General features: G+C 41.5%; 1 protein-coding gene and 2 pseudogenes across 2 annotated transcripts; all 3 read right to left on the reverse strand.

Moving 5' to 3' along the window:
- Positions 1-11,079: 11,079 nt before the first annotated feature.
- UBD (ubiquitin D) lies at positions 11,080-13,184 on the reverse strand. Its single transcript, XM_033102422.1, has 2 exons — positions 13,030-13,184; positions 11,080-11,696 (listed from the first exon to the last, which is right to left on the reverse strand). Exons 1-2 carry the CDS (start codon positions 13,045-13,047, stop codon positions 11,226-11,228), a joined length of 489 nt encoding a protein of 162 aa, XP_032958313.1. The 5' UTR covers positions 13,048-13,184; the 3' UTR covers positions 11,080-11,225.
- A 4,376-nt stretch (positions 13,185-17,560) lies between these two features.
- LOC117018430 (60S ribosomal protein L37-like) lies at positions 17,561-19,641 on the reverse strand (annotated as a pseudogene).
- Positions 19,642-24,481: 4,840 nt separating this feature from the next.
- On the reverse strand, positions 24,482-26,029 carry LOC117020160 (tubulin beta chain-like; annotated as a pseudogene). Its single transcript, XR_004422634.1, has one exon. The product of XR_004422634.1 is annotated as a tubulin beta chain-like (transcript).
- Between the last annotated feature and the right edge of the window lie 598 nt (positions 26,030-26,627).

The raw sequence follows: 26,627 nt of genomic DNA on the forward strand, positions 1-26,627 counted from the left end.
GGACATAGGGTGAGAACAGAAATGAGAAGGAGGAATGAGGAGAGGTGAAGAGCTACATGGAACTTCATGTGTGATCATAGTGTATCCTCATAACAGTGCTTAAGATACCAAAGTTCAGAGAGGTGAAGTCAATTTTACTTGTGTGAACCATAGTTCATATAGTTCTAGAGGCAGAGCCAAACCTGAACTCCTATTTCTCTGCTTCCAAGGTTTATGCTCTCTTTACTGATTTCATAGTATTTGGTATTTGCAGAGGGTGAGCTGTTCACCACTGTTTTAGGTCTTTTTCTTCCCAATTTATAGTTGAATTTGGGAAACAACCCTCAGCTGGTGATATGTATTATTTGGAAAACGTGCAGACAGATTAAGAAAAGTTAAATGTTTCTCCATGAGTTGAGTAACAGGAAAAGTGTAATCTGAATGGGAATACCAAAAATACTGAGTGAGAATACCAAAAACGACCATGATTTGATGGAGTCACCCCAGGCGGATGAGTTAGAGTGGAGAAAATGTGTGTGTGTGTGTGTGTGTGAAGGGGTGAGGGTGTTGTGGGGAAGAGAGGGATGAGAGGTTTGAGAATATGCTATAATAGAAAAATCAGATTTGAACTACCTCAGGGCAACGGGCATGGATTTTTTACTAACCTTTGGTAATGAGGGCCTGCTTACTCTACTTTTAATGAAGGAATTAGCTATATAGAAGCCTGTGAGACACTGAGATTGAAAAATGCTTAGCAAGTTTTCCTATTTCTCCCTTTCATTCAGTGAGAGAAATGGAACATAGTGACACGCATAGAAGAACAGTTGTACCTAAAAACTTTTAGCTCTTCACTGTTGCAAGACACTAGTTTTAAAGATCAGCCTGTGGCTTATTGAGAAGAACTGAACCTAGCATAGATGTTTGAGGGCTGAGCCAATAAATAGATGCCATGGTTTCCCTGTTGAAGATAAATCAGGCTGAGCTGTAGTGAAGGCCATGGGAGGATAGTCGGCTGGAGGCGTATCACCTTGGCAATCTCAGACTTTTTGTGGCATTGCACATTTTGAATACTGGTACTGTAAACCAATGGTCATTAGTGCCAATTCAATGCCAACAGGAAAACCCAATTTGGGATGTAGTGAAGAAACTATTCATGCAAACAGCTCAAATATGATACATGCTGTGAGAAGAGCATGGCTGTGGAACAGCACTGCTGTGAGGCGGCCTTGGGCAAGGTGGCCCTCAGGTGAGGCCCCTCTCCTGCTAGACAGCTCTGATCTGGTCTGGTCTGCTTTACTCTGAAGCAGTCGGTGAGACATCTTCAGTGTTACAGCTCCAACCAGGGCTGAAATGTAGTCTTTGGTAGAAAAGGAAAGTGTGCTCTCTGAGCCAGAGGGAAACTGACTTATATAGAAGCCACCCCTCTCCCTCAATCCCTGATTGGTCCACCCTCATTCAAATGAGGACTCCAAATACTCACAGTGATGATGCTAATGAGGCTTTAGCTGCACAGCTCTGATTGTTTGGGGAAAGTCTCAGCCCCATTGGTTGAAATACAATTTTTAGGAACTCCTTTATAAGGGCTGGCTCAAATGGCAGGAACATAGTGCAGGCAGGCAGTTCAGTGTAGGAAGCAGGCAGATAAATGCAAGCTTCTCCCTGAAGCAAGGCTTAGGTGAGAAGTCCCCGTTTAGAAATGGCTACAAAGTGTGCTCTCTCTCTCTCTCTCTCTCTCTCTCTCTCTCTCTCTCTCTCTCTCTCTAATCTGAGCTCAGTTAGCCACCAGGAACCAGGAGTCCTTGGTAGGTATGTTTTCTCAGGGTCCACTGTACTTTTTGTGGTGCTCTTGAAGGGACAATAAATATCCAATGTTTTATTTTCTGTTTAAGCCAAGTTCAGCAATAAATTAAAAAGATCATACACCATGATAAAGTGATATTTATTCCTGGGATGCAAGGTTGGTTCAATATCCACCAATCAATTAACATGATACCCCACATAAACAAAAAGAAGGATAAAAATCATATGATTATACCAACTGATGCAGAAAATCATTTGACAAAATTCAGCAGCCATTTATGATAACAACTGGCAGTATAGTGGGAATAGAGGAAACATACCTCAACATAATAAAAGCTATATGTGACAAACTCACAGCTGACATCCTACTCAATAGAAGCAAGCTAAAAATGTTTTTTTTAATACAAGCAACAAGACAAGCATGTCCACTTTCACCACTTTTATTCAACACACTATTGGAAGTTCTAGTCACAGCAATCAGACAGGAAAAATATATGTAAGGCATCAAAATTGGAAAGGAGGACTAATATCCTGGCTCTGTGAGCATGATCAAGCTTCTTCTGGCAAAACACTGCAAGCGAACATTGCCTGACGGCCACTCCCTCCAAAATATCTCATCCCTCTTCAGGTCTTGGTTAGAATAGGCCAGCTGTCCAAAGACATTTTTGAATCAATCAGAGAAAATTGAGGATGTCACAAAAATGGCGGCATGAGGTGAGCCTCTGTAAATCTCCCCTGGAATTTACAACAAATTGAACAACTGTAACTCCACGACGGACTTCTACTTCCTGTGCAGCAGACAGGCAAGACTCGGAGGCTCACTATTGAAATCACCTAAAGGTGGGCAAATTGTGCGAGCAGAGGAGGAGGGAAGGGGCCGCGCAGGCGCAGGACGCAGATCTAGCTCGGTGTTTTGAGCTCATGGCATCCTGGAACTACACTTTTCTAGGATGAGTTTACAAATTTAATTGTCAGAACTCACACATGCAAAAAAGGAAACTAGGCCACTTTCTTACTTCATTACAAGAATAAACTCAAAATGGATTAAAGACTTAAATGTAAGACCTGAAACCAGAAAGTTCCTAGAAGGATAAAGTCTCAGACATTACCCTTAGTAATTTTTTTATTGATATATTTCCTCAGGCAATGGAAACAAAAGAAAACATAAACAAATGGGACTCCATCAAACTAAAAAGTTTTTGCACAGCAAAAGAAACCATCAACAAATCAAAAAGACATCCTACTGAATGGGAGATATTCACCAATGATATATCCAATAAGTGTTTAATATCTAAAGTTTATAAAGAACTCACACAACTTAACACTAAAAAAACTAACAATCCAATTTAGAAATGGATAGAGGACTTGAACAGACATTTATCCAAAGAGGACATACAGATGGCCAATAGACATATGAAATTTGCAACAATATGTATGAATCTTTTAATTATTATGCTAAGTGAAATAAGTCAGACAGGAAAAGTCGAGAACCATATGACTTCACTAATAATGTGGGATATAAAACTGAAAGCAACAAAGGAACAAGACAAACAAAGAGACACATGAAAAAATGCTCAGTGTCATTAATCATCAGAGAACTGCAAATTAAAACCACAATGAGATATCACCTCACACCTGTCAGAATGGCTATTATCAATAAATTTACAAACAAATGTTGCCAAGGATGTGGAGAAAAGGGAAACTTCATACACTGTTGGTGGGATTGCAAATTGGTGCAGCTGCTATAGAAAAACAGTATGGAGGTTCCTCAAAAAATTAAGAACAGGACAGAGGGGTGGTTCAGTTGGTTAGAGTGTGAGCTCTGGGCAACGGGGCTGCCGGTTTGATTCCCATATGGGCCAGGGAGCTGCGCCTTCCGCCACTAGAATGAAGTCAATTAGCGGCCACTCAGCTCCCAGGTGGCCAGATGGCTCAGTTGATTGGAGTGTGTCCTCTCAATCACAAGGTTGCCGGTTCGACTCCTCCAGGGGATGGTGGACTGCATCCCTGCAACTAACAACGGCAAGTGGACCTGGACTTGAGCTGTGCCCTCCACAACTAAGATTGAAAGGACAACAACTTGACTTGGAAAAGTCCCGGAAGTATACACTGTTCCCCAATAAAGTCCTGTTCCCCTTCCCCAATAAAAATTTTAAAAAAATCTTAAAAAAAAAATTAAGACTAGAACTATCTTATGACCCAGCAATTCCACTTCCGGGTATCGATCCAAAGAAATCCAAAACACTAATTTGAAAAGATATATGTACCCCTGTGTTCATTGCAGCATTATTCACAATAGCCAAGATATGGAAGCAACCTGTGTTCATCAACAGACGACTGGATAAAGATGTGGTACATATACAAGTATACAGTGGAATATTACTTGGTCATAAAAAAAGAAATCTTACCATTTGTGACTACATGGATAGACCTGGAAGGTATTACATAAGTGAAACAAGTCAGACAAAGACAAATACCATATAATCTCACTTATATATGAAATCTAAAGAACAAAATAAACAAATGAAATAGAAGCAGACTCATAGATTCAGGGAACAAGGTGATGGTTTCCAGATGGGATAGGTGTTGGGGGGTGGGGTGAAGCAGGTGAAGGGATTAAGAAGTACAAATTTGAGTTACAAAATAGTTATGGGGATGTAAAGTAAAGCACAGGGAATATAGTCAATAATATGATAATAACTATGTATAGTGCCAGGTGGGTACTAGACTCGTCAGGGGGATCACTTCTTAAATTATATAAATGTCTAACCATTATGCTGCATGCCTGAAATTGATACAAAATAATATTGAATGTCAACTGTGATTGAAAAATTTTAAAAAGAGTGAAAAAAAGGTGAAGGGGAATAAGTGGCCCAAATTTCCAGGTATAAAACAAATAAGTCATGGAGATGTAATGTACAGCATGGGGAATATTGTCAATAAAATTGTGATAGTGTGGTATGATGTCAGATGGGTTGCTGGACTTATCAAGGTGATCACTTCTTTAGGCATATAAATGTTGAATCACTATAGTATACACCTGAAACTAATGTAATATTGTATATTATCTATGTTTTAATAAAAATCTTTTTACAGAATGTACTCCACACAAAAACAAGCAAATTAAAATAAGTATATGAAAGAGTTCTTACAGAGATAGAATTGACCAGATATATACGAGAGAGATGATGAAAAGAAAATTTAGAGAAATAGTTCGTAAGTAAAGAAGTGTACAACAGTACTGTTTTATAATGAGAAAAATATGTCTGTGAACACATTAGTGTAAATCTTTCGACTGTTTTCTGAAGATGTATCTCTTACTCTGAGACTGTATTGCTTCCTACTTTTCTCATGAACTTTCTTGTTAACACATGTTGAGTCAATGTTATAATTTCACGTGTTTGAGTGGTTTTTTTTTGATGCTATTACTCAGTAAAATAAGAAACCTTCAGTCCTATATTGGTTTCCAAATTGATTTTGCAGATTTTATTAGCCTGAGTAACCTAGAAGTCTGAGGACTACTGATTTACGCGACTTGAATCTGGGAATCAGAAATGTTAAATACTGGAAGTGGATTTGGGAGAGCATGATTGGTTTAAAAGCAATAAATTTGAGGTGTAGGTATAATATATATCCAAGTGGAGATGTCCAGTGAATTTGAAATGTGGGTTAGACACACAAGTGAAGGTGATCAGCAGACAGCTGGATCATTGAAGAGAATACTACCCTTTTGGAGACATAGATTAAGGAATTATGCATGAGTAGGGATTGGGAGCCTTCAGGGTGCTATGAAAATAACAGTAGAATGAGAAAATAAAAATACAGGGTGATTAAGTTTTGCAACAGAAAGAGCAAAAGGAGCCAAAGCAGGAGTCCATCCTGGGTAGTTGTCTTTGACTGCTCCCTGTGTATTTCTAAGGCCAAGGAGACTCTCCAAAGTACAGTGCTACAAAGCCTGGCGCCGGACCACTGCCAACTTGTCTCCTGTGGCTTCCCAGGTTTCTGTTAAAATTGTACTCCTTTTTCTCTTTTCTTCCTAGCCTAGTCCCTTTTGATTTATGACTGATTTGGGCAGTTTTCTTAATTTTAGATTTGTCATCTCCCCAAAACATTGCTTCCTAAATCATACCTTTGTCTCTAGGCAAAACCTGTAGTTTGTTTACATCTATTCTTAGAGCCCTAAATTTCTGGGACACCACACTCTGGCCCAGACCCCAACATCTCAAGTTCCACTCCTCAGAGATGCTGGAGTGAGGTGGGAGTAGGTAGGTGAATTGAACATAAAAAATATGATGGAAGCAGTACCAAGTCCAGACCCTACCTAGTAGATAAGTAGTCCTGCATGAATTACAGAAACAGGAGGACAATCAGAATAGACCAAATGATCATAGCAAAGAGAAGAAAAACAGTCAAGGAAGCATTAAAGGCAAAGTGAATTTTGTTAGCATGTGAAAAAAAACACAAAAGAAACCAAAAGAAGAGATATAGGAGGCCTATTGGGAAAAAGAATAAGAATTTTATTAACAAAAGCAAATTTTTCCAGAAACATTTTATGTAAATTAGGTCACTAGCTACATTTAATTAAGTTATAGAGAAAGAAGAAAATGAAGCATTTCATCAAAAAATAAGACAACTGAGATCTAGTATTAGTAATTATGTTTTTTTCCCAACACCACACAGCTATTGTACAAGAGTATGTTCAACTTTATATTATATCATTTTTACATTCTACATTTGTATCATAAAACTTAACAGTGAAAAAAATAATTACAATTGAAATTTATAAAATATTTGTTTCTCTTCAATTTGATGACTAGTAGATAGGAACTCATCTGATCCAAATGGATGGACAACATAGTTTCTGGACTGTGTGAGATAATTACGAATATAGATTCTATCTCCAACTTGAACGCAGCAGGACTAATAAATTCATGGCATTCCACTGGTAGACATGCACAACAAATGTTCAATCGACTAAACAGTTCTGCTATCCAGTCCATATTTAAAACACTTTGTCCAAGTAAATGTGTATGCGACCTATTTCAAACATAGTTACTTTATACCTTATAGAAATGTTCATATGAATGAGTAGTAAAAATAAAGAAGTACTTATTCACTGGAAAAATTAATTGAAATTGATTGCAAATGCCTACCTATATATATTATATTTGTAAATGAACCAAGAAGCTTGCTTTCCATCATTCACCAATTCCGCTGTCATGTTAGCCACACCAACAATATCCCCACCTGCAAACACCCATAGTTCACTGTTTTGCATAGTTTCTGGTATGCATAGTTTCTGGGAAACCACATTTGTTAAATTTTATAGGGCTCAAGGCTTCTTTCACTGAAAAAAAAAAAGTGAAAGACAACAGGCAATGAATAATCTGTACATCACATAACAATTTGAAAAGAAAAAATATTTAATTATTGTTTTAGGGATTCAAACAACTGTTTTTAATGAACTATATAAATGGAAAGTTAATGAAGTATCTGAGTGAAAACATTCAAAGTATTAATAAACTCAAAATACACTTCACATGTACGAATTAAAGACCACAGATTTGGGCAATGTTTCAGATATGGTATTTAAGAAGAACAAATCCATGAAAAAGAAAAGTACATCCCTTTAAATATTTCAATGAATATAAAATCCATTTAAATCCCTTTAAGTGGCTTTAAAATGTATTTTCTAAAACTTGCAATTTAATGGAGGCAGGAAGAGAGTTATATTTAGCGATCAATTTCTGTTTTGTTTATGTTATAGAAGTCAACAAATGCAAATATTACCACTAGTTCCTTAACATTGTTTTAAATATACTTAAATAGATGCTAAATATGTTATGTTCCAATGAATCTAAATATGTGGAACAAAGAAGAGGTTGAGTTCCTTTAAGAAAAATATCTAAAGTAAACGTTGACTGGACACATGATCCTTCCTATATTTGGAAGAGATAAAAGAATGTAAATTAGAGACAGAATTGCTCAAGAAAAGAACTGAAGAAAGGTAGACAATACCATATATAATGGAACAAATTGAGCCTCTGTTTAGTATAGAATGTTCTCTCTAGGTATTCATCTCTTGAATTTTAAGTTCAACATCTCAGGACAGATTAAGGGAGCTATTCCTTACTCCAATTCAAAAGAGAACATAAAAACTAAACTAAAAGAGAAAAGATTGGAAGATTCTGGAAGTTAGTTGTTGAATACATAAACGTCAAATATAAAATAAAATAACCAAATGTAAAAAAAATGTCATTCTAACACCTAAAACCAGTTTCTTCTGAGCAGTAATAGAAGTAAAAATACAACTTGGTTCATATTTGTAGCTTTCTACTTAAAGAATATTAGAATTTTAGAAAACAATTAAGGGACTATTGTTGATTGTGTTTTCCCCACAAGACTGTAGGTTCTGTGAGAATAGGAATATGCCCATGTTACTCACCTATGTACCACAGAGTAGTTGGAACTTAGGAGACTCTCAATTTAATGGATGGATGAATGAGAAGATTATCAATGCAATTATACTCAGGTTTTTATTTTAAAATCTGCTACTGTTTGTAGCTCTGATGTGATTTCACTTTTCATTGAAAGGGCTCATCAGCTTCAAGTCAAGTCGTTTTTCAGTGTTCTTTCCTCTACCCAGACGACTCTTATTTAAAGGTTGGTTCACATGTGCTGGCCTGTGTTGATCATGACCATCACACTAGATTATAAACAGGAGGGGCACGGACATTGGAAGCAGCCTGGAAGAGAGCCTCACCATAGATGAGCTCTCAGTAGTCAGCAGTATAATGGGTTGTATCAATACAAGTAGAGCACCTGAAATAAAGAAGGTGATAGTTCTGATCTCCCAAAGTATCGGTGACACCAAGCCTGGAATATTGCACTTACTTATAGGCACTACACAGTTCAGAGAAGGAAGACCGAGGCTCAGAGTAAAATCTGTCTTCAAATACCTGAAGGGCGATCATGTGGGAGGAAGATTAGATTTCTACTTTGGCCCGTAGGAATACAACCAGGACCAAGGAAGCAGTTGAAAGAGCACTGATGTGGAAATCAGACAGGCCTGAGTACAAGTCCCACAAGGCTACTCACTAGCTATGGCCTTGGAACAATGTAGCCTTTCTGAGCCTAAGGTCGTTCACCTATAAGATGGAGATTCTACTACCTTCCTCATAGAATCTGTTAAATACAGCCACTGAAGTATAGGAATATCAGGCTATCTCTCTAAACTAAGGGTCTAGATTTGTAAATGCGATTACAGTCGATAGCTGAGCGTTGTGCGGACTTCCATCCCCTCCCCCACACACTCCACATGCCCGGGTTTTCCTTTGCTTGTAAGGGGTAATGTCACCCTTTTGTATTTCGTCCTTCCAAGCACTGGGAGTCTTCCTCACACAGCACAGAGGAGCGCTTCCTCCTGCTGGGCTTCTCTGACTGGCCCTCCCTGCAGCCGGTCCTCTTTGTCCTTCTCCTCTGCCATCTGCCGACTCTGACCGACAGCTCGGCCCTGCGCCACCTGCGCCCGCACACGCCGCTGCACCACTTCCGCGGCCCCCTGGCCCTGGCGGAGGCGGCTTCGCCTTGAGCGTGGCGCGCCGCTGCTGGCCGCCCTGCGCGGCCCCGGCCCTGCGGCTGCGAGGCCCCGCGGAGCGCGTCGCTGGCGCCGGGCTCGGCGCGGTGCGGCCTGCGGGTGCCGGCGCTGGGTGGCGCCACGGCCGTGTGCCGCCCGCAGCGCGACCCGGACGCGGCTCGACGCAGCTCTGGGGGGCGCTGGCCGGCGCCGCCGCTTCTGGCGCTTCTGGCGCTGGCGCTCGGCTCGCCCGCCAGGCGGATCGCTTCGTCAGCGAGCTGCCCGCGCAGCTCCAGCTGGCCTGTGGCGGCGGCGGCTGCCGAGACGCCAGCGAGCGCTAGATGATCGCCGCCGCGTGCTCCTCCGCTGGTGCCGTCCGCGGCCATCCTGGACTCCAGTGGCGCCGTGGCCCGCGCCGTGTGGGGCATGCGGTCCAGCGGGGACCGGAGGAAAGCGGTGGACACGCGTGGGTCCCCACCTGACAGCCGGCTGCCTGTTCTTGTGTCTCCACGGTGTCTGCCACCAGGAGTCTCCCAAATTGACAAGACTCTACCTCACAGGAGACCCCATCCAGGAAAAGGAGCCACGGTCTCTGATATCGGGAAATCGTCCCAACCTAATGCCCACCTAGTCAGAGGACTTGGGCCCACCGCAGAGCACTTGACCCGTAAGTTGAAGGAGGAACGCCCATCCGCGTGCTTTGTGCTGGGTGGGGTTCAGTTGGGAAACTCTTCTTCAAGGAGGTGGTTCTTGGCAAGTTTTAAAGATACGAAGGGACTAGACTAGTGGAGAAGAAGGTGGACATGTCTCAGCTTGTGAGAAAAACGTGTCTGTGACCAGTAAGGGGACATGAGAGAGGGACAGTAAGACACAGAAGTAATTGAAGGGAGTGAGATGGAGAAAGCGACTCGAGTTCCCAAGAAAGAACCTGGTGCTAAAGGAAGCAGAAAGGAAAAAGCTCTGTCAGCCAGAACCTGGGCAGAGTGTTGGGGTCAATCCAGACACCAAGCCCCACCTCCCTCACCCAAACAGATGCCCCCAACTTACAGAAGACCTGCCAGGCCCTAAGGCAGGCAGCACAGACACTGGTCCACAATCCCCCACCTTTCAGAAAGTCCTTTCTCTTCTGAAGCAATCTGCCCCCCAAAATCCCCCACTACAGACACAAATCTCTAGATTCCCAGGGAAAATATATTTCCATGCCTACCATAATCCCCAGAAATGAGAACAATTTTCACTGGGTATGGGACAAGTAAGAGGGGGCACGGTGCCAGGTTTCATTTCATACCAACCAGCTTTAAATAAGGCGAGGGAAAGTAGTTTAATTGAATTTCTAAATTCTTTATTGACTAGATTGTAATCATGTAATTAATTCACTTCGTAGTAAACCGTTTCATTGTTCTCTATAAGGAGAAATTCAATTTGGTTCAACAATTACCATGTGATACGATAGATGAAGCACTGGTTTAAACATAGATGGAAACACAGAAATTAGTACAACGTGGATCCCAGCCTAAAACTTCCTATGTTGTCGGATGAGAAAGGAAATAGGAGTTTTTCTATATGTCAGAGGAAACCAAGGAAGGACTGAATTGCAAGCTGGCTTTGAATGCTATCTCTAATGTGCCTTAAATTTTTATTTTCTGTTTTCAGTAATATACACAATCCTGCCACTTAATCAATTATGTTAGAATCAAAGAATCATAGAGTTAAAAAGTATTCTGCAGTCTGACTCCCCACTCTAAATCTACTCTTTCTATATACCTCTTTCTCAATAATTTTGAGAAATCATCAAAGGTTGTGGTTGGTGAGTAAGAGCGAAAAGGAAATAAGCTCCTTTGCTCCAGAGATCACCCCATCCGCAGGGTGGTCACCCTCCAATGCAGTAGGGTGTCAAGAAGAGTAAATGGCCCGTTCTGATGTTATAATCTGCCATGATCTTCCCATCTTCCAGTCTCTTTCCATTGCAAGTCACAATCTGTTTCTCAGGGGTTATAGCAGTTTTGGTCTCAATCATCTTTTTCACCTCGGGCACTGAACTGGACCTTCGCACCTGGAGGAGGTGCCTCTGCCCCTCATCACCTGACTCCACCAGAAACAGGGGCAGCTCCTCATCACTGGGCCTCACCACCTTCAGGGTGAGGTGGATGGTGGTCTCCTTGTCAATGCCATAAGATGATAGCTTTCTCTGGGGCTTTAGGGTCTTCGAGCCCAGCTGGAGGACCTGGTCCTGCACAGGAACCTTGGTCTCAGACCGCACATGTTCCTGGATCTTCTTCACTCTGTCATGCAAGTTGGCAGTGAAGGTCATTGGTCCCCATTCCTGAGAATGGACATTCACCTGGACAATGAGGGCCAAGAGACAGTTACCAGGAATGCCTGCCCCGTTGTGTACCCCTTGTTCCCCCTCCTTAGTTTCTCCTGCACTTCACTGCCTGTCTGGTCCTCTGGCTGATTTTTAACAAGCTGTGTCCCTCCCTCTCTTGGAGCTTCTCTTTTTGAATTTCCAGGTTATAACACAGACAAGAAAGGCAGTCTTATTCCTTATAACCATACCTCTCATTCATCCCCAAAACATCATTAATAATTTCCCACCATATTTGCCTGCCTCCTACCTGGATAAACTTTGTCAAATGTCAAAAATTAAATACAACTACAGAGTACTCAAAGGTGTACGCCAGATTCTAAAAATAAATCCCAAAGATAATTTCCAAGATTTGGCACCTAAGGGGAAACTCGCGGGACTGCCCTCCATGTCCACGTCAGAAACAAACATGTTCTCTGTACTGTTTGTTTCTGTTTTAATGTCTCACTGCTTTATAATAATAACTTATTAGGTTGGTGCAAAAGTAATTGCCGTTTAAATTAAAAAAAAAAATTGCAAAAACCACAATTACTTTTGCACCAACCTAATACATAGTACAGTGACACTGTGTTCAATGTTACTTGTTCTTCTGTATTTCCCCTGTTTTTATATCTATCTATTGTAGAATACGATTTAGTCCTTTAATTAAAACAGGGCCTCACTCACAGAAGGTAAGGACTATATCTAAATTTTACTTCAGTAATCTGAAAAATGGAGAAGCTAACCCCTATGTTGTCACTTGAAAGCCTGGCAGGACCTCCCTCATGCTCCATTCAAACATATCTTCCCAATTTACATGTCACAGACATTTCTTCACTGGACTGTCACTCCTGCGCTAAGCATTGCCTTCATTCCAGGTTCTCTACATAGTGTTTATATTCTTATATAAGGTAATGTGTCAGGTCATTAACAACTCAGGATAAATGAGTTGTGTGAACGCCCCTTTTGGGAGGAGAAGGAAGTTCAAGTTTAAGTCATGAGCCCCTAAACAGGATGAGGAAAAAGGCTTAAGACAATATTTCCAGTTTCGAGTCTTGCCAGGCCTGTTGAGCACAAAGCGTACTCCCACTTCCTACCATTGATCCCTCACAACAGCCGGTCCAAGATCTGACCCAAAAGAGAACTCAGGAGCCAAATGACCAGCTTCTCTTCACAGAATGTTCCCTCACATTCTGTAGATATCAATGCCTATCTCATCCCCTCAAGAAGCCACCATGTCTCCCTGGGCACTCCCTCATCCATTCCTGAGACCCCCATCCCTTCGAGGTACTTTCTCTTTCCCTACCCCCATTGTCAAATCCCAACTTACACAGAGGGTCGAAGGCATCTCTGCACTGAAGGGAGCAGCAGGAACCAGAGACCAAGAAAACAGAGGATGAGGAGAACTGCGCCCGCTTATATACAAGGAGGCTGAGCTGGAAATCCCCTGCCTGTGTCTAGCTTCCTGTGCTCTTTGTTCTTGCATGGACTCATGGATTTTCTTTCACTTTCGCTGGAGTGAGTCAAAAAAACAAAACAAACTTTCTGATCAAGCGCTTCTCCTGTCAGCCAATCCATTTGCCCTCCTTCTTCCAAATATGGGATGGTCCTTCTCTGTTGAGAATTTTTCCCCGGTCAACAACCCACCACTTCCTGTCCTGGCTATGACTGACCAGCCTGCAGCCTTGGGCCTCAATGGCTTAAAGACCTTTGATGCTTGGTGGTCTTCTCCTACTGCTTTTAAGAGCCCTCATCAGTCAGGTTTTTTCCTGAGAGCAGGGCCGCCCAGGAGAGGACAGTCAGGGTTGATGTGGAGTGAGCAGCCTGTTCACACTATCCTGGCAGGATGTGTGAAGCATGACTTGAGAAAACATAGGATAAATAACCCTGGATCAGTCCCACTGACGGGAGCCACTTACTATATTACCTTGGGCAAGTCTGTCCACCATTTTAGATATTGGTTTTCTGGTTTATCAAATGAGATGAGTGGAAAGAATTCCTAAGTGTCTTCCAGCCTCACAAACCTTTGTTTATAAAACCTCCTTTACAAAGACCTTTCGATTCCCGGGTCTTGAGCTCTCTATCACTGTTCCTATCCTGTCCTGGGAACTGCAAACTGAATCCACCATGACTTGAGAACATTCCAAAGCCAACAATCAAAGGCTGACTCCCACTGTCCACACGCTAAAACAATCACACACTCACCCTCACACCACAGTGCCTCTGTTTGCCCAGCTTCACTCCCGGATACTCCTCACTACCGTGATCTCAGACATACCTACAGGTGCTGCTCACTCCCCAGCTCCTGAGATCTGGACGGGGACAAAGCAGTGCATGAGCTGTGCTTCTTCAGGGAATTCACTCAGTCACTCTTGATCCTCCTACTATTCCAGACTAATCACTTCCCTATCCCCAACTCTCAGGACATTGCCAAAAAACCCATTTAAAAAAGCACTTATTAAAAGTTCTCCAGATTTTTCAAAGTAAAAAGCCCGTAAAAATGCCAAGTTATCACCTTTGTTTGCTGCGTTTTCACTGAGGCCTTCACTCACGGATGGATCACAGATGATCCCGTATTATTCCAGGGGTTCCCATCTGGCAGAACTTGGATTCACAGAAGTGTCTACGTAAAGTAATGGGATCCAAGAGCATATTCCAATATTTCAAAAAGCCTATCCTGAACTATGTTCTTCTATGTGAAACTCTTATTAGATAATCAGTTAATCAAATTGGAAAAGCTGATTATTATTTGAACGCATTTTGTGGGGTTAGGCATGCTTCTTTAAACACACAGGATGAGTATGAAGGGGGAAGTGTGCTGTTGGAATAGGCAGGAAACCTTTGTTCCTTCTATTCTCCTTTCAGATACCTCTCCAGGTTCCTACTGTCCCGTGTTTAGAAACCAAGATTGGGACCTTTGGCTGCAGCACAGCAGAAAAGGACGGGTCTGCACCCACTGTCCAATAGGATTTGGGTATTCTGAAACATCACCAGTAACTAGGCAGAAAATGTCATATCAGGTTGAGGGTGATAAACCGGAAGCCCTGCAGCAGGAAAGGGATGGGGGATGGGCCTGGGAAAAGAGAAAGTAAAAGCTGTATGTGCCCTGACTTAAGTAAACTGCTTTCACATTTCAAATTTTATCTGCGCCCCTTACGCTCTCAGATCTTCACGTCATTTCTGGGAAAGAAGAAAGAGAGTAGATGGTTAAAGCTGTTTAGAATTAAATCACTCTCTTCTTGTACCTTTTCCTTGTTTTCCATTCTTGCCTCAGTAGCCTACACCATCTTGGGGCCAGTTCATTCTCAGGGGAAGCAGAGACCCTTAGCCAGAAGCTCCAGGAAGGAGAGCCCAGGAATGACATTTCCCAGTAATAGTATATGTCTGTTGATGCCCTCAGATCTATACTTACAGCCCAGATCTGAGCTGCAGAGCTGTACATCTAGGGGCTTCCATGCATGATTCCCTGAACTCCCTGCATACCCTTGAATATGCCAAGCTCTCTGCCACCAGGTCACTGAGCACACCTTTCCCTCCAACTCTGCCCCCAACTCCATGAAATTTATAAGAGTATGCAATGTAAGTAGCAGCTCTTCTGTCTTTTCATACTCTCTCTGGAAGCCTCTCGGAGCACTTTTCTCCAGCAATAGGATTATCTGCTTACTTGTCCTTTACCCCCATTAAAGAGTAGGAATCTTGAGGGTCAGGATTGTGTCTCCATTAACTTGTATCTTCAGCACTACTTGGACAAGCTGTCTGGCACTGTAAATAATAAATATTTACTAAATGAATGCATGAATAAGTAAGTGAATAAAAATGGAAACTGTTTAGTGAGTATTTATTATATTTCAGGAATTGCACAAGACATTATTAAATGGAAACTCATTAACTGTTCTAGCATTCTAATGAGGTAAATGTCAGTATCCTTATTGATTAGAAAGAAGCTAACTCACCCACAGTCGTTTTAGTAGTAGTTGCTAAGCGAACTAGTTGGGGGAAGGAATACAGAGAGCCAAAGGAAAGCAGAGGGTACGAGGGGCCTTAGGATGAATGAGAGCAAAGGGAGTTTCAGGGCCTATATGTACGCAGGTGTATCCCTGGGTGGCACACCCACACTGGACCAGCCTGTATATCCCTATTTGGCAGAGGTGAGCAAAGAGCCTGTGATTGCAGGGCCAGAGCCTGGAGGGAGGTCACAGCCTGCTGCAAACATAGATGAGAACTGCTCCCCCAGGACTGTGAGTGTTCAAAGTGCGAATGCCATGCAACTCCACGTGCAAATAGAGGAACCGCCCACTGGAGCTGGGGATTTCCAGCATAGAGTTACTCCAAGGGCAAGCCTGTGATCCCTCCAGGAAAAAATAATTCAGGGGATTCCCTACCCAGAGAGGACCTGGATTCTGAGAAACAGTGTCCTTTCAAGTAACAAAATAAAAAATCTGGACTCTGATCTTCCCTCTCCTCTCTCTCCTCCTTTCCTATGTGAAATTCCCTCCCAGCCCAAAGCCAGGGTGAGGAATGTCCAAGACATCTGGTGCCCCTTAACTGACCACAGGTAGGATTTCTTCTTGGAACCTGACCTCTTCCTTGCTTCTTACCACATTATCAATCTGTTTTCCCCTCTGGGTCGTGATAGGAAATTGTTTCAGAGGCAGAACTGAAAGATCTCTTTTCATTTGCCTTTTTATCAAATCCAGGAAACCAGCCAAGATCAAATATCACGCTATGGAGATATTGCCAGGTTATTAAACAAATGTCTCAGATAGCTACAAACCTCCCAACTCGGCCCTAGTGATAGGGTGCTATTGGACTAGTCACTGCCCCCAGTTGAGTCCTCCCTGGAGCAGAGGCCCCTTTCGCATCTCTCTAATAATGTCAATGAAAGAGTTTGTAAAATTACTATGAGATCTAGAATATTGCTTCAGCAATGCCAGCCAAACCCAATCAAAAAGTTACTGTGAATTCTCATTTATTGAAGGTTGGAAAGGAAAACAAACATAAAAACAATAAAACCTTGTCCACTCTCAAAGGACAATCTAAAATACCTATCCAGATTCAAAATGGACATGCCAAACTAAAGCAACTCAAATACCCTTTAGTAATGGGGAAACACATAACTGAATTGTAGAGTATCGTTAGCAGTAAAAATGGATGGATTATACCTACACGCAACAATATGGATCAATATACTAGCAACCTATTGAATGAAAAAAAACAAGACCAAGAAGACTACATAAAGTACGACACGCTTTATAAGTCTTCAACACATGCAAAACTACAGAGGGAAAGAGATACGCTACTTTCAAATTCAGAGTATGTTCACTTTTTAAAATAAATGAAACCTAGTCTAAATGCAGATACGAGTTACTTGAAGATTTTCAACAGGGAAAGAGGCATTTAGGAACCCTCTGACATCTCTTGTCATTTTCAGAGTCTAAAGTTTAACTATGAGAAATTAATGTTTGGTGAAAGCAATTTATTGAATGGTACTAATGTACGTTACTTATTATTTAATTTAGAGATGTAACATATTCACTCTATTAAAGGTAATGTTATGGTCTACAACATAAATGTTCTAAACAGAAACAAACACAAGCAAAACTGAACAATATAGTGTTTAGGACCATATACGTATGTATGCAAAAAAGCCGTTATAAAAATGTAAAAAAATGAGTGTTCATTTTGACACAATTATGCTTTAGAGTTTATGTAAGTTATATATATTCATTTGCAATATCAAAGTTTATGACAAAAATATAATTTAAAAAATTTTCATCTACATACCCGATAACCAAACAATTCCACGTTAGGAATTTTTTTTTTAATACAAAAAATTTTTGTGCAACTAATCGTTGAAATCCTTAAGAGGAACTGGATGCTGCAACAGCTGCCCTTTTGGGTTTAGGTGTTGTTCTTTCATGGAATCCGTGCCTGAATCTGCTGTATACAATTTTCAGGTATCTCATTCGACCAGTCCCAGTGGTATTTCATCTTTTAGCCTTGGCATTCCAGTTATACTCTCTCTTCCGCTTGGCAGCGTAGCCACATTTGCCGCGGGTAGACTTCTGAAGGTGGTACGCCTTAGAGCCACAGCAGCGGCATAATGTGTGCATCACATTGCAATGCTTTCCGTAGGATGAACTTCATCATCACACTTCTGTGGCCGAGACCAAAGAGCCACATTAGGAATTTATTCAATTAATATACCCATATATGTATGAAATAAGCTACGTACAAGATAATTCAGGTGGCATTATTTATAACAAAAAATGAAAACAACATTTATCAATAAGGAACTAAATAAATGAAGGTGTAGATAGTGAAATTAACTGAAAAAAAACAAGTTTCAAAGTATAGTATAATATTCTAGTGTTTAGAAAATAAAAAATATATATATACAAACACTGAAATATGCATATGATATCTCTGGGAGGAAATGTTACTCCTGGGGAGGGACACTGAATGTCTGAGTAACAAGAATGGGAAAGAGCCTTACTTTTCATCACATGCCTTGTCTTATTTTTGTTATTTATTTTTTTTAGTTTTTCGTCCTGTTATGTTTTACTTATTTAATAGTTAGTCAGATAGATAGATGGATAGATAGAGAGTGTGGAAAGGTGTATGTATCTGTTTTATGCTGTCATTGGCTCAGGACAGAACTGGCTATAAAATACCCACCAATGAGATCCAGTTTCAGTGATCATCACTAGTTGCCAAGTGTGAATCATTTATGTCAAGGAGATGGGAAGAAGTCTGTCTTATGTACATCCCACTCATGAAATTTTGAACTTTTAAGCTAACCACAAAACCACTTCCTGGACTTCTTCCCTAGCATGGAAATCAGACCATTTGCAAAGAGCCTTTTCACACTTGCATACTGTACTAACCAAACCCTGTTAACCCATCCAGATCCCTTCATTTGCATGGAAGACCTACATGAAAACCACAGTTGCAGTTTTTCGCTTTATAAACCCTGACTTTTTTTGTTCTCTTTAAAGTGCAATTTGGGTTGCTACCTGAATCTTCACCTTTCAGATTGCAGTCCTTTTGCTCACATGCTGTTTTTATTATTATTATTATTATTATCATTATTATTATTATACCTTAAATGTTTTTGGGTGTTGGTGGCAGGTGGGTGGCACAGTCAAATGACAATGAAGAGCTAGTAGTTATAATATGTTAACTATTGTGTCCCTGTGCTTTCCCTACTCCTGAAAACGGACCATCCACTAATATTTTACATACCACAAAACTTGGAAAGATTGATAATCTATACTATAATATTATTGGAAAGCAATGGAATCTAAAATTAGCTAAAATCAGATGCCAAACCTAACCAAAACAAAAATAAATGTAACTCAGGGACAATCACTGAGCCTAGTTCTGGGTCTGATAGCAATGTGTGAAAATTGTCTAAGCCAAAACAATAAATGGAATAACTAATGCACTCATAGCTGTAGGATGGTGTGTGGGCCAGTAGCCCAAGCCCACTTTGCAAAAGTCAGGCCAAGCTCTGCTTCCTACTTCTCATGTAAGTTATTTAACTGCCCTGAAGTTTAGTACTTCTTCTGAAAGTTGGAAATATCTTTAGGATTAGGCTGTACTACCATTAGCAGACACCTAAAAATATGTGGCTTTAAAAAGATAAAAGTATACTTTACTCCACATCAAAATCAAGAGGTAGAAGATTCAGGTATAGTATGTAGTTCTGCTCCATAAAAACTCAGGGCCAGGCTCCTTTGAACTCTGCTAGACTTAGGATCCGACCCACATTTTTGTGGTCCAGAATGGTAGCTAGTGCTCCACCCATTACACAATTCCAGGAATCAGGATGGCAGAAGTGATGAAAGAAGATGGTCAAAAAGAGGGCTTCAACTCCATTTTAACAAAGGCTCCAGGAAACAGCCAGACAAAATTTCTCTTACATCTCACTTCCTAGCATCTCACGGATACATCAAGCTGCAAAGGAGGTAGTGAAATACAGTCTTCACTCTGAGTAGGCATAACCTAACTGAACTAGTATGGATGAGGGGCAAACTACTAGTAGAGAACAATGAGTGGTTTATCATACAATAGGAAAAACAGTGTCTACATCACATGCCTGTTGTAATGATTAAATGAGATTTCTTATGTGGTTAGGCAATTCTAGTCTACAGAATTAAGTCCAGAAAGTGGATGTAAAAATCAGGCAGCTTTTAACACAGAATAACCTCAAAAAATGTAACGTGTGAAAAAACGGAATGGGAAAAAAAATGGCCTGAGATGATTCGAAGATTGGGAGTTATAAAGGAATTTTTGTGCATCAAATGAAGATTAAACAATGTCCCAAGTGCTCTTCCAACCTTAGGATTCTACAATTCACTGTTCTACACTGTTGTCTGAAATAGAGGGAAAAAAATAAAAGAACCTGAGAATTTACAACAAAGAGAATAGCCTACATTAGACTAACTTTCCTACAAATAACAATGATAAAAGTGAAATATATATACATTTCTGTAAAAATGAAACACATATTTTTAAAAATCAACTGTTTGAAGTCAGTAGGAAGTGTGCAAAAAAACAAGGAGCAACTAGAGGGGATGTGACCCTTGATTAAAGGAGCCATCCTAACAAGACAAACAACATAGACACAGACAACAGTTTAGTGGTTACCAGAGGGTAAAGGGGGAGGGGAGGTGGTAGAAGAGGATAAAAGGGGGCAAATATATGGTGATGGGGGGAGAATTGACTCTGGGTGGTGAGCACACAACATGATATATACATGATGTATTAAAGAAATGTACACTTTAAACCTATGTAATCTTACTAACCATTGTCACCCCAATAAATTTAATTTAAAAATGCAAGAAAAGGAAAAAAGAACCATCCTAGGTAAGATCTCCATTCATACAGCTTTTCTCTGAGGGGCACTCCTCAGTCTATGCATGGTAGATAAAGCTCAAGCAGAAAGCTGCTGTCTTATTAGTCTCTGGGGATAGGGCTAAAGGCTTCTAGAGCATCTGAAAATTAAGGGGGAGATATCCCAGAAATAATGGAGCTACAAAAGGACAAACCTGAAAACTAGATGAGAATTCCTCTGAATCTTTGCCTGACCACTAACCTACAGATGTACAAGGCAAGTTCTTAAAGAGTCCAGGAAGAAAACAACATCTGGAAGAGCCAAACAGAAATTTCAACCACTTCCCACCACAAAGGACACAGATAAGTAAGGGCAGCATGAAAAATACTTTGGGCTTTCTATTGAAACCCTAAAAAGAGTTTAGAAATAAAAATTACAACCTAGGTCTAAAGGGTTCACCCTAGAACTAGGGAAAATCTGAAATGACTTATTCTAACAAAACCTAAAACTAGTCTTCTAGAAGTTCAAAGTGATCAGTTGGTAATATATATGCTTGTTAAATAATATTCAATACTCTTTAGAGGAAGATAATGGAATATGAAGTCTTTATAACATATTCACACCATCAGGTATAAAATAAAAGAGTTACCAATCATGTGAGTGAACAGAAGTATTAGAAAGTTAAGAAAAATCCTCAATAAAAAGCCCAAATATTATCCAAATGTTAGAATTATCAGATGAAGATTTAAAAAATAATGATATTATTTTATATAATGGGGTAATATTTATATAATGGATAAATAAATGTTGAGTTTCAGGAGAGATGTACAAACTTGAGGGGGGAAAAAGCCAAACATATATCCTAAAACTGAAAAATACCATATTTGACACCAAAATTTTATTGGGTAGGATTAACAGTATATTGCATAAAACAGAATAAATGTAAAGTACTTTTATGTAGATTAATGAAGATCATCTATAAACTAGACCAGAGAAATATTGCAAAAGAATAAAGAGACCCAATGACTCACAATGTAATTATATTAAGTGGTCCAACATTTGAGTCATTGGGGTCTCAAAGAGAAAAGTGAAATATCTTGGAGCCCAGGTTTTAAAAATAAGAGTTTGGTTTATTTTAACTGAGTAAACACAATAGAAGCTGCAAATGTTGGAAGATACAGAGTCCATAGATTAAGTCCAAGCAAATTAATAAAACAATGATTCTTAGGGAAACAAAATAAGAATAAAAAATTGTTACAGTGTGTTATATAAAATGTCTGGTTTTTACCAAAGTACTATGAAATATGCAATGAAACAAGATCGTATGTCCCAGTATCATTAAAAAATATTTCATGAGAACTGACTATAGGTGGTACTGATGTTGAATTCAGCAGACAAAGATTTCAAAGTGTCTATTATAAATTGTAAAAGAATTTTTAAAATTATTTTTAAAGAATTAAAAGGAAAATATGATCACTATGACACAATATATAGGGAATATTGATGAAGAAATTTAAAGTATGAAAAAAAAACACAACTGGAAATCCTACAGTTAAAAAATAAAAAACTGAAACAAAATATTAACCACACAGGCTCAAAAACAGACTTGAGGTGGTAGAAGAAAGAAAAAATATATGAAAAAATATAGTCAAAACCTTCTGAAATTTGATGACAATTATTAATGTATAGATCCAAGGAGCCTGATAAATTCCAAGTAGGACAAAAACAAACAAATCAACATCTAGATATATGAGGTTAGACAATTAAGTTCTTGAACTCATCCGAGAAAAAGTGCTACAGCTCATTGCTGAATATCAATACAGTCACTTTTGAAGTCCTCCCCTCGGGAAGTTATGCACTGATGGCAGTTCCTAGTCCACTCTTCAAAGGAGTTTTGGAATTCCTTTTCTGGAATTACCATCTGTCATCATATTATCCTTGATGTCCTGGATGTCATCAAAATATCTTCCTTTCAATATTTCCTTTATCTTTCAGTAAAGAAAGAGGTTATTGGGGGCCAGATCAGGTGAGTAGGGAGGGTGTTCCAATACAGTTATTTGTTTACTGGCTAAAATCTGCCTCACAGACAGTGCTGTGTGAGCTGGTGCATTGTCGTGATGCAGGAGCCATGAATTATTGGCAAAAAGTGCAGGTCATCTAACTTTTTCACACAGCCCTTTCAGGACTTCCAAATAGTAAACTTGGTTAACTGTCCAGTTGGTACAAATTCATAATGAATAATCTCTTTGATATCAAAAGAGGTTAGCAACATTGTTGTAACAAATTTGCAAACTTAATTGTCAGACCCTGTATTCTGATTAAACTGATGGAAACCATAGACAAAGGAAAAATTTAGACAACAGTAATAAAAAATGTAAAATCAAATGCATGTATAGTGGAATAACATAATGATTAACAATGAACTTCACAATGAAATGACATTCAAAGTGCTGAAAGAAAAATGTTTGTCAACCAAATATTCTATATCTGATAAAACGTCATCAAAAGTGAAATTGAAGGGGCAGCCGGATGCCTCAGTTGGTTAGAGTGCAACCTCTGAAGAACAGGGTTGCTGGTTTGATTCCCACATGGTCCAGTGAGCTGCGCTCTCCACAACTAGATTGAAGACAATGAGTTGCTGCTGAGCTTCCAGAGGGACAGCCAGATGGCTCAGTTGGTTAGAGAGCGCGAGCTCTCAACAACAAGGTTGCCAGTTCAATTCCCACAAGGGATGGTAGGCTGCACCCCCTGCAACTAAAGATTTAAAACAGCAACTGGACTTGGAGCTGAGCTGCGCCCTCCACAACTAGATTTAAGGACAATGACTTGGAGCTGATAGGCCTGGAGAAACACGCTGCTCCCCAATATTCTCCAATAAAATTATTTTTAAATGTGAAATTGAAATACTTTATTAAGATCGCATCATAGAATTTGTGGAATGAGGTGAGACTCTTGAAATCTCCCCCAGGATTTACAACAAATTGAACAGCTATAATTCCACAAAGGACTCTCTGTGCAGCAGACAAGCAAGACTAAGAGACACACAATTGAAATCATATAAAGTGGGTAAATTGAGTGAGCAGGGGAGGATGAAAGGGGAAAGTGCGGACAGGCAGGAGATGCAGGCTGCATGCGGGCTACAGGCCCCAGACCAAAGCTTCCAGTTCCCTGCATTCCAGAGCTACCCCAGTCTTGGGAGAAGGAAGAATTCAGACTGCTAGTGCTCCCCTTATGGCCAACAGCCCCGCCTGAGGAATCAGCATATAAACAGCTGAACCCCATAATCACAGTAGAGACCTCAGAGCAAAGACTGAGGGAAGAAGGGTGAGAGGATGGAAGGCTTAGGCACAGAGCCTAGCCGACCCCTCCCAACATCCCAGAGCTCACCCCACCCCCACCTTCCCAGTACCAGAAGCACAAAGGTAGCAGTGTCAGATGTAAAGAACAGAATATTTGCAGTTCTGAGAACTCAGGCCCACAGCGACAGACTCTTGAACCACAGACTCAATAGCCCAACTACTTCCGGTGAGGGGAGAGAGCCTTGGGTGGAGGACTGGCTGTGTTGATGGTTGCCACCATTGCTCTGGGTCACCTCTCACAACACACAGTGCCACTGTCCCACTTCTGCAGGAGTAAAACAGAGCTGCTGAAACATATAGACACTGAAACTGGAAGAGTTTTGGAACTTCAGAAACTCTCCACATCTCCCCATGGAGGCGGTGCCCCGTGACCCAGGTGAACTGTTCACAGAGGAGAAGCATGGCTTCCAGGGAATCCCCCCCATTATGTGAGAAGCTGAAACAGAGTAGGAAAATATGACACTACAGTGTAAGAGAGAAAAGAGAAAAAGAGGTTGCAGTCGGAGAGAAAATAAAACATTCTACCAACACCTACTGGAAAACAAAAGACAGACCTCTTTCTTTTTTTTTTTTTTTTTTTTTTGACACTGAAAATGCTTTAATGGTGGTGTCTGTACAGCGTGATGTCAAGACAGAAGAAGAGCAGGTGCACACAGTGAGACACGGCTATCAGAGGACAGGTTGTGAGTGAATAAAGAGTTCTCCCAGCCTCCACGCTTCTGCATCCCTGGCGGCCCTAGGCTACCTCCTCCTCTGCCTCCTCCTCAAACTCGCCCTCCTCCTCGGCCGTGGCGTCCTGGTACTGCTGGTACTCGGACACCAGGTTGTTCATGTTGCTCTCGGCCTCGGTGAACTCCATCTCGTCCATGCCCTCGCCTGTGTACCAGTGCAGGAAGGCCTTGCGCCGGAACATGGCGGTGAACTGCTCCGAGATGCGCTTGAACAGCTCCTGGATGGCCGTGCTGTTGCCGATGAAGGTGGCCGACATCTTCAGGCCAAGCGGTGGGATGTCGCACACGGCCGTCTTCACGTTGTTGGGGATCCACTCCACGAAGTAGCTGCTGTTCTTGTTCTGCACGTTGAGCATCTGCTCGTCCACCTCCTTCATGGACATGCGGCCCCGGAACACGGCGGCCACAGTCAGGTAGCGGCCATTGCGGGGGTCACAGGCGGCCATCATGTTCTTGGCATCGAACATCTGCTGGGTGAGCTCGGGTACCGTCAGGGCGCGGTACTGCTGGCTGCCCTGGCTGGTGAGCGGGTGAAGCCGGGCATGAAGAAGTGCAGGAGCAGGAAGGGCACCATGTTGACAGCCAGCTTGCACAGGTCAGCATTGAGCTGGCCCGGGAAGCGGAGGCAGGTGGTGACCCCGCTCATGGTGGCCGACACCAGGTGATTCAGGTCACCATAAGTGGGTGTGGTCAGCTTGAGGGTTCTGAAGCAGATATCGTAGAGGGCCTCATTGTCCATGCAGTAGGTCTCGTCTGTATTCTCCACCAGCTGGTGGACGGAGAGGGTGGCGTTGTAGGGCTCCACCACGGTGTCCGACACCTTGGGCGACGGCACCACGCTGAAGGTGTTCATGATCCTGTCGGGGTGCTCCTCCCTGATCTTGCTGATAAGGAGAGTGCCCATCCCAGACCCAGTCCCCCCACCCAGGGAATGGGTCAGCTGGAAGCCCTGCAAGCAGTCGCAGCTCTCAGCCTCCTTCCTTACGACGTCCAGCACTGAGTCGACCAGCTCTGTACCTTCCGTGTAGTGCCCCTTGGCCCAGTTGTTTCCAGCACCACTCTGACCGAAAACGAAGTTGTCTGGCCTGAAGATCTGCCCAAACGGCCCCGAGCGCATGGAGTCCATGGTGCCTGGCTCCAAGTCCACAAGCACGGCGCAGGGCACGTACTTGCCACCAGTGGCCTCATTGTAGTATACCTTGATCCGCTCCAGCTGCAGGTCGCTGTCCCCGTGGTAAGTGCCGGTAGGATCGATGCCATGCTCGTCGCTGATCACCTCCCAGAACTTGGCGCCGATCTGGTTGCCGCACTGGCCGGCCTGCAGGTGCACGATCTCCCTAATGGCGGCGGCAGCGCAGGCTGGAAAACAGAGGACACAGCCACAAAGCGGGAGCGCAGAATGCTGAAAGACCTCTTTCTATCAACCTGTTGCAGAAGCCACTCCTGCAGATGCTTAGGAAGAGAAATAATAATTCATTAATTGCCATGAATAACCAAGGTAACAAGATAGCTCAGAAAGAAAATGAAAAGTCTGCAGAAAAATTAACTTAAAGGCATGGAAATATGTGACTTAAATGACAGAGAATTTAAGATTGCAGTTCTGAAAAAACTCAACGAGATGCAAGAAAACACAGACAGGCAGTTTAACGAACTCAGAAACACAATCACAGAACAAAATGAACATTTTACTAAAGAGATTGAAATTTTAAAAAAGAACCAAATAGAATTTCTGGAGATGAAGAACTCAATAAAAGAAATGAAGAATGAAATAGCCAGCTTAGGTAGTAGAGTTGACCAGATGGAGGAAAGAATCAGTGACATCGAAGATAGAAATCTGGAAATGACATGCATGGAAAAAGAAAGACACTTGCAACTTAAAAGAAACGAAAGAACTCTTCAAGAACTTTCTGACTCCATCAGACAGAGCAATATAAGAATAATGGGCATACCAGTAGAAGAAAGGGGAAGGGAACAGAGAATATATTCAAACAAATAGCTA

This window comes from Rhinolophus ferrumequinum, chromosome 3 (assembly GCF_004115265.2).
Source record: "Rhinolophus ferrumequinum isolate MPI-CBG mRhiFer1 chromosome 3, mRhiFer1_v1.p, whole genome shotgun sequence".
Classification (NCBI taxonomy): domain Eukaryota; kingdom Metazoa; phylum Chordata; class Mammalia; order Chiroptera; family Rhinolophidae; genus Rhinolophus; species Rhinolophus ferrumequinum.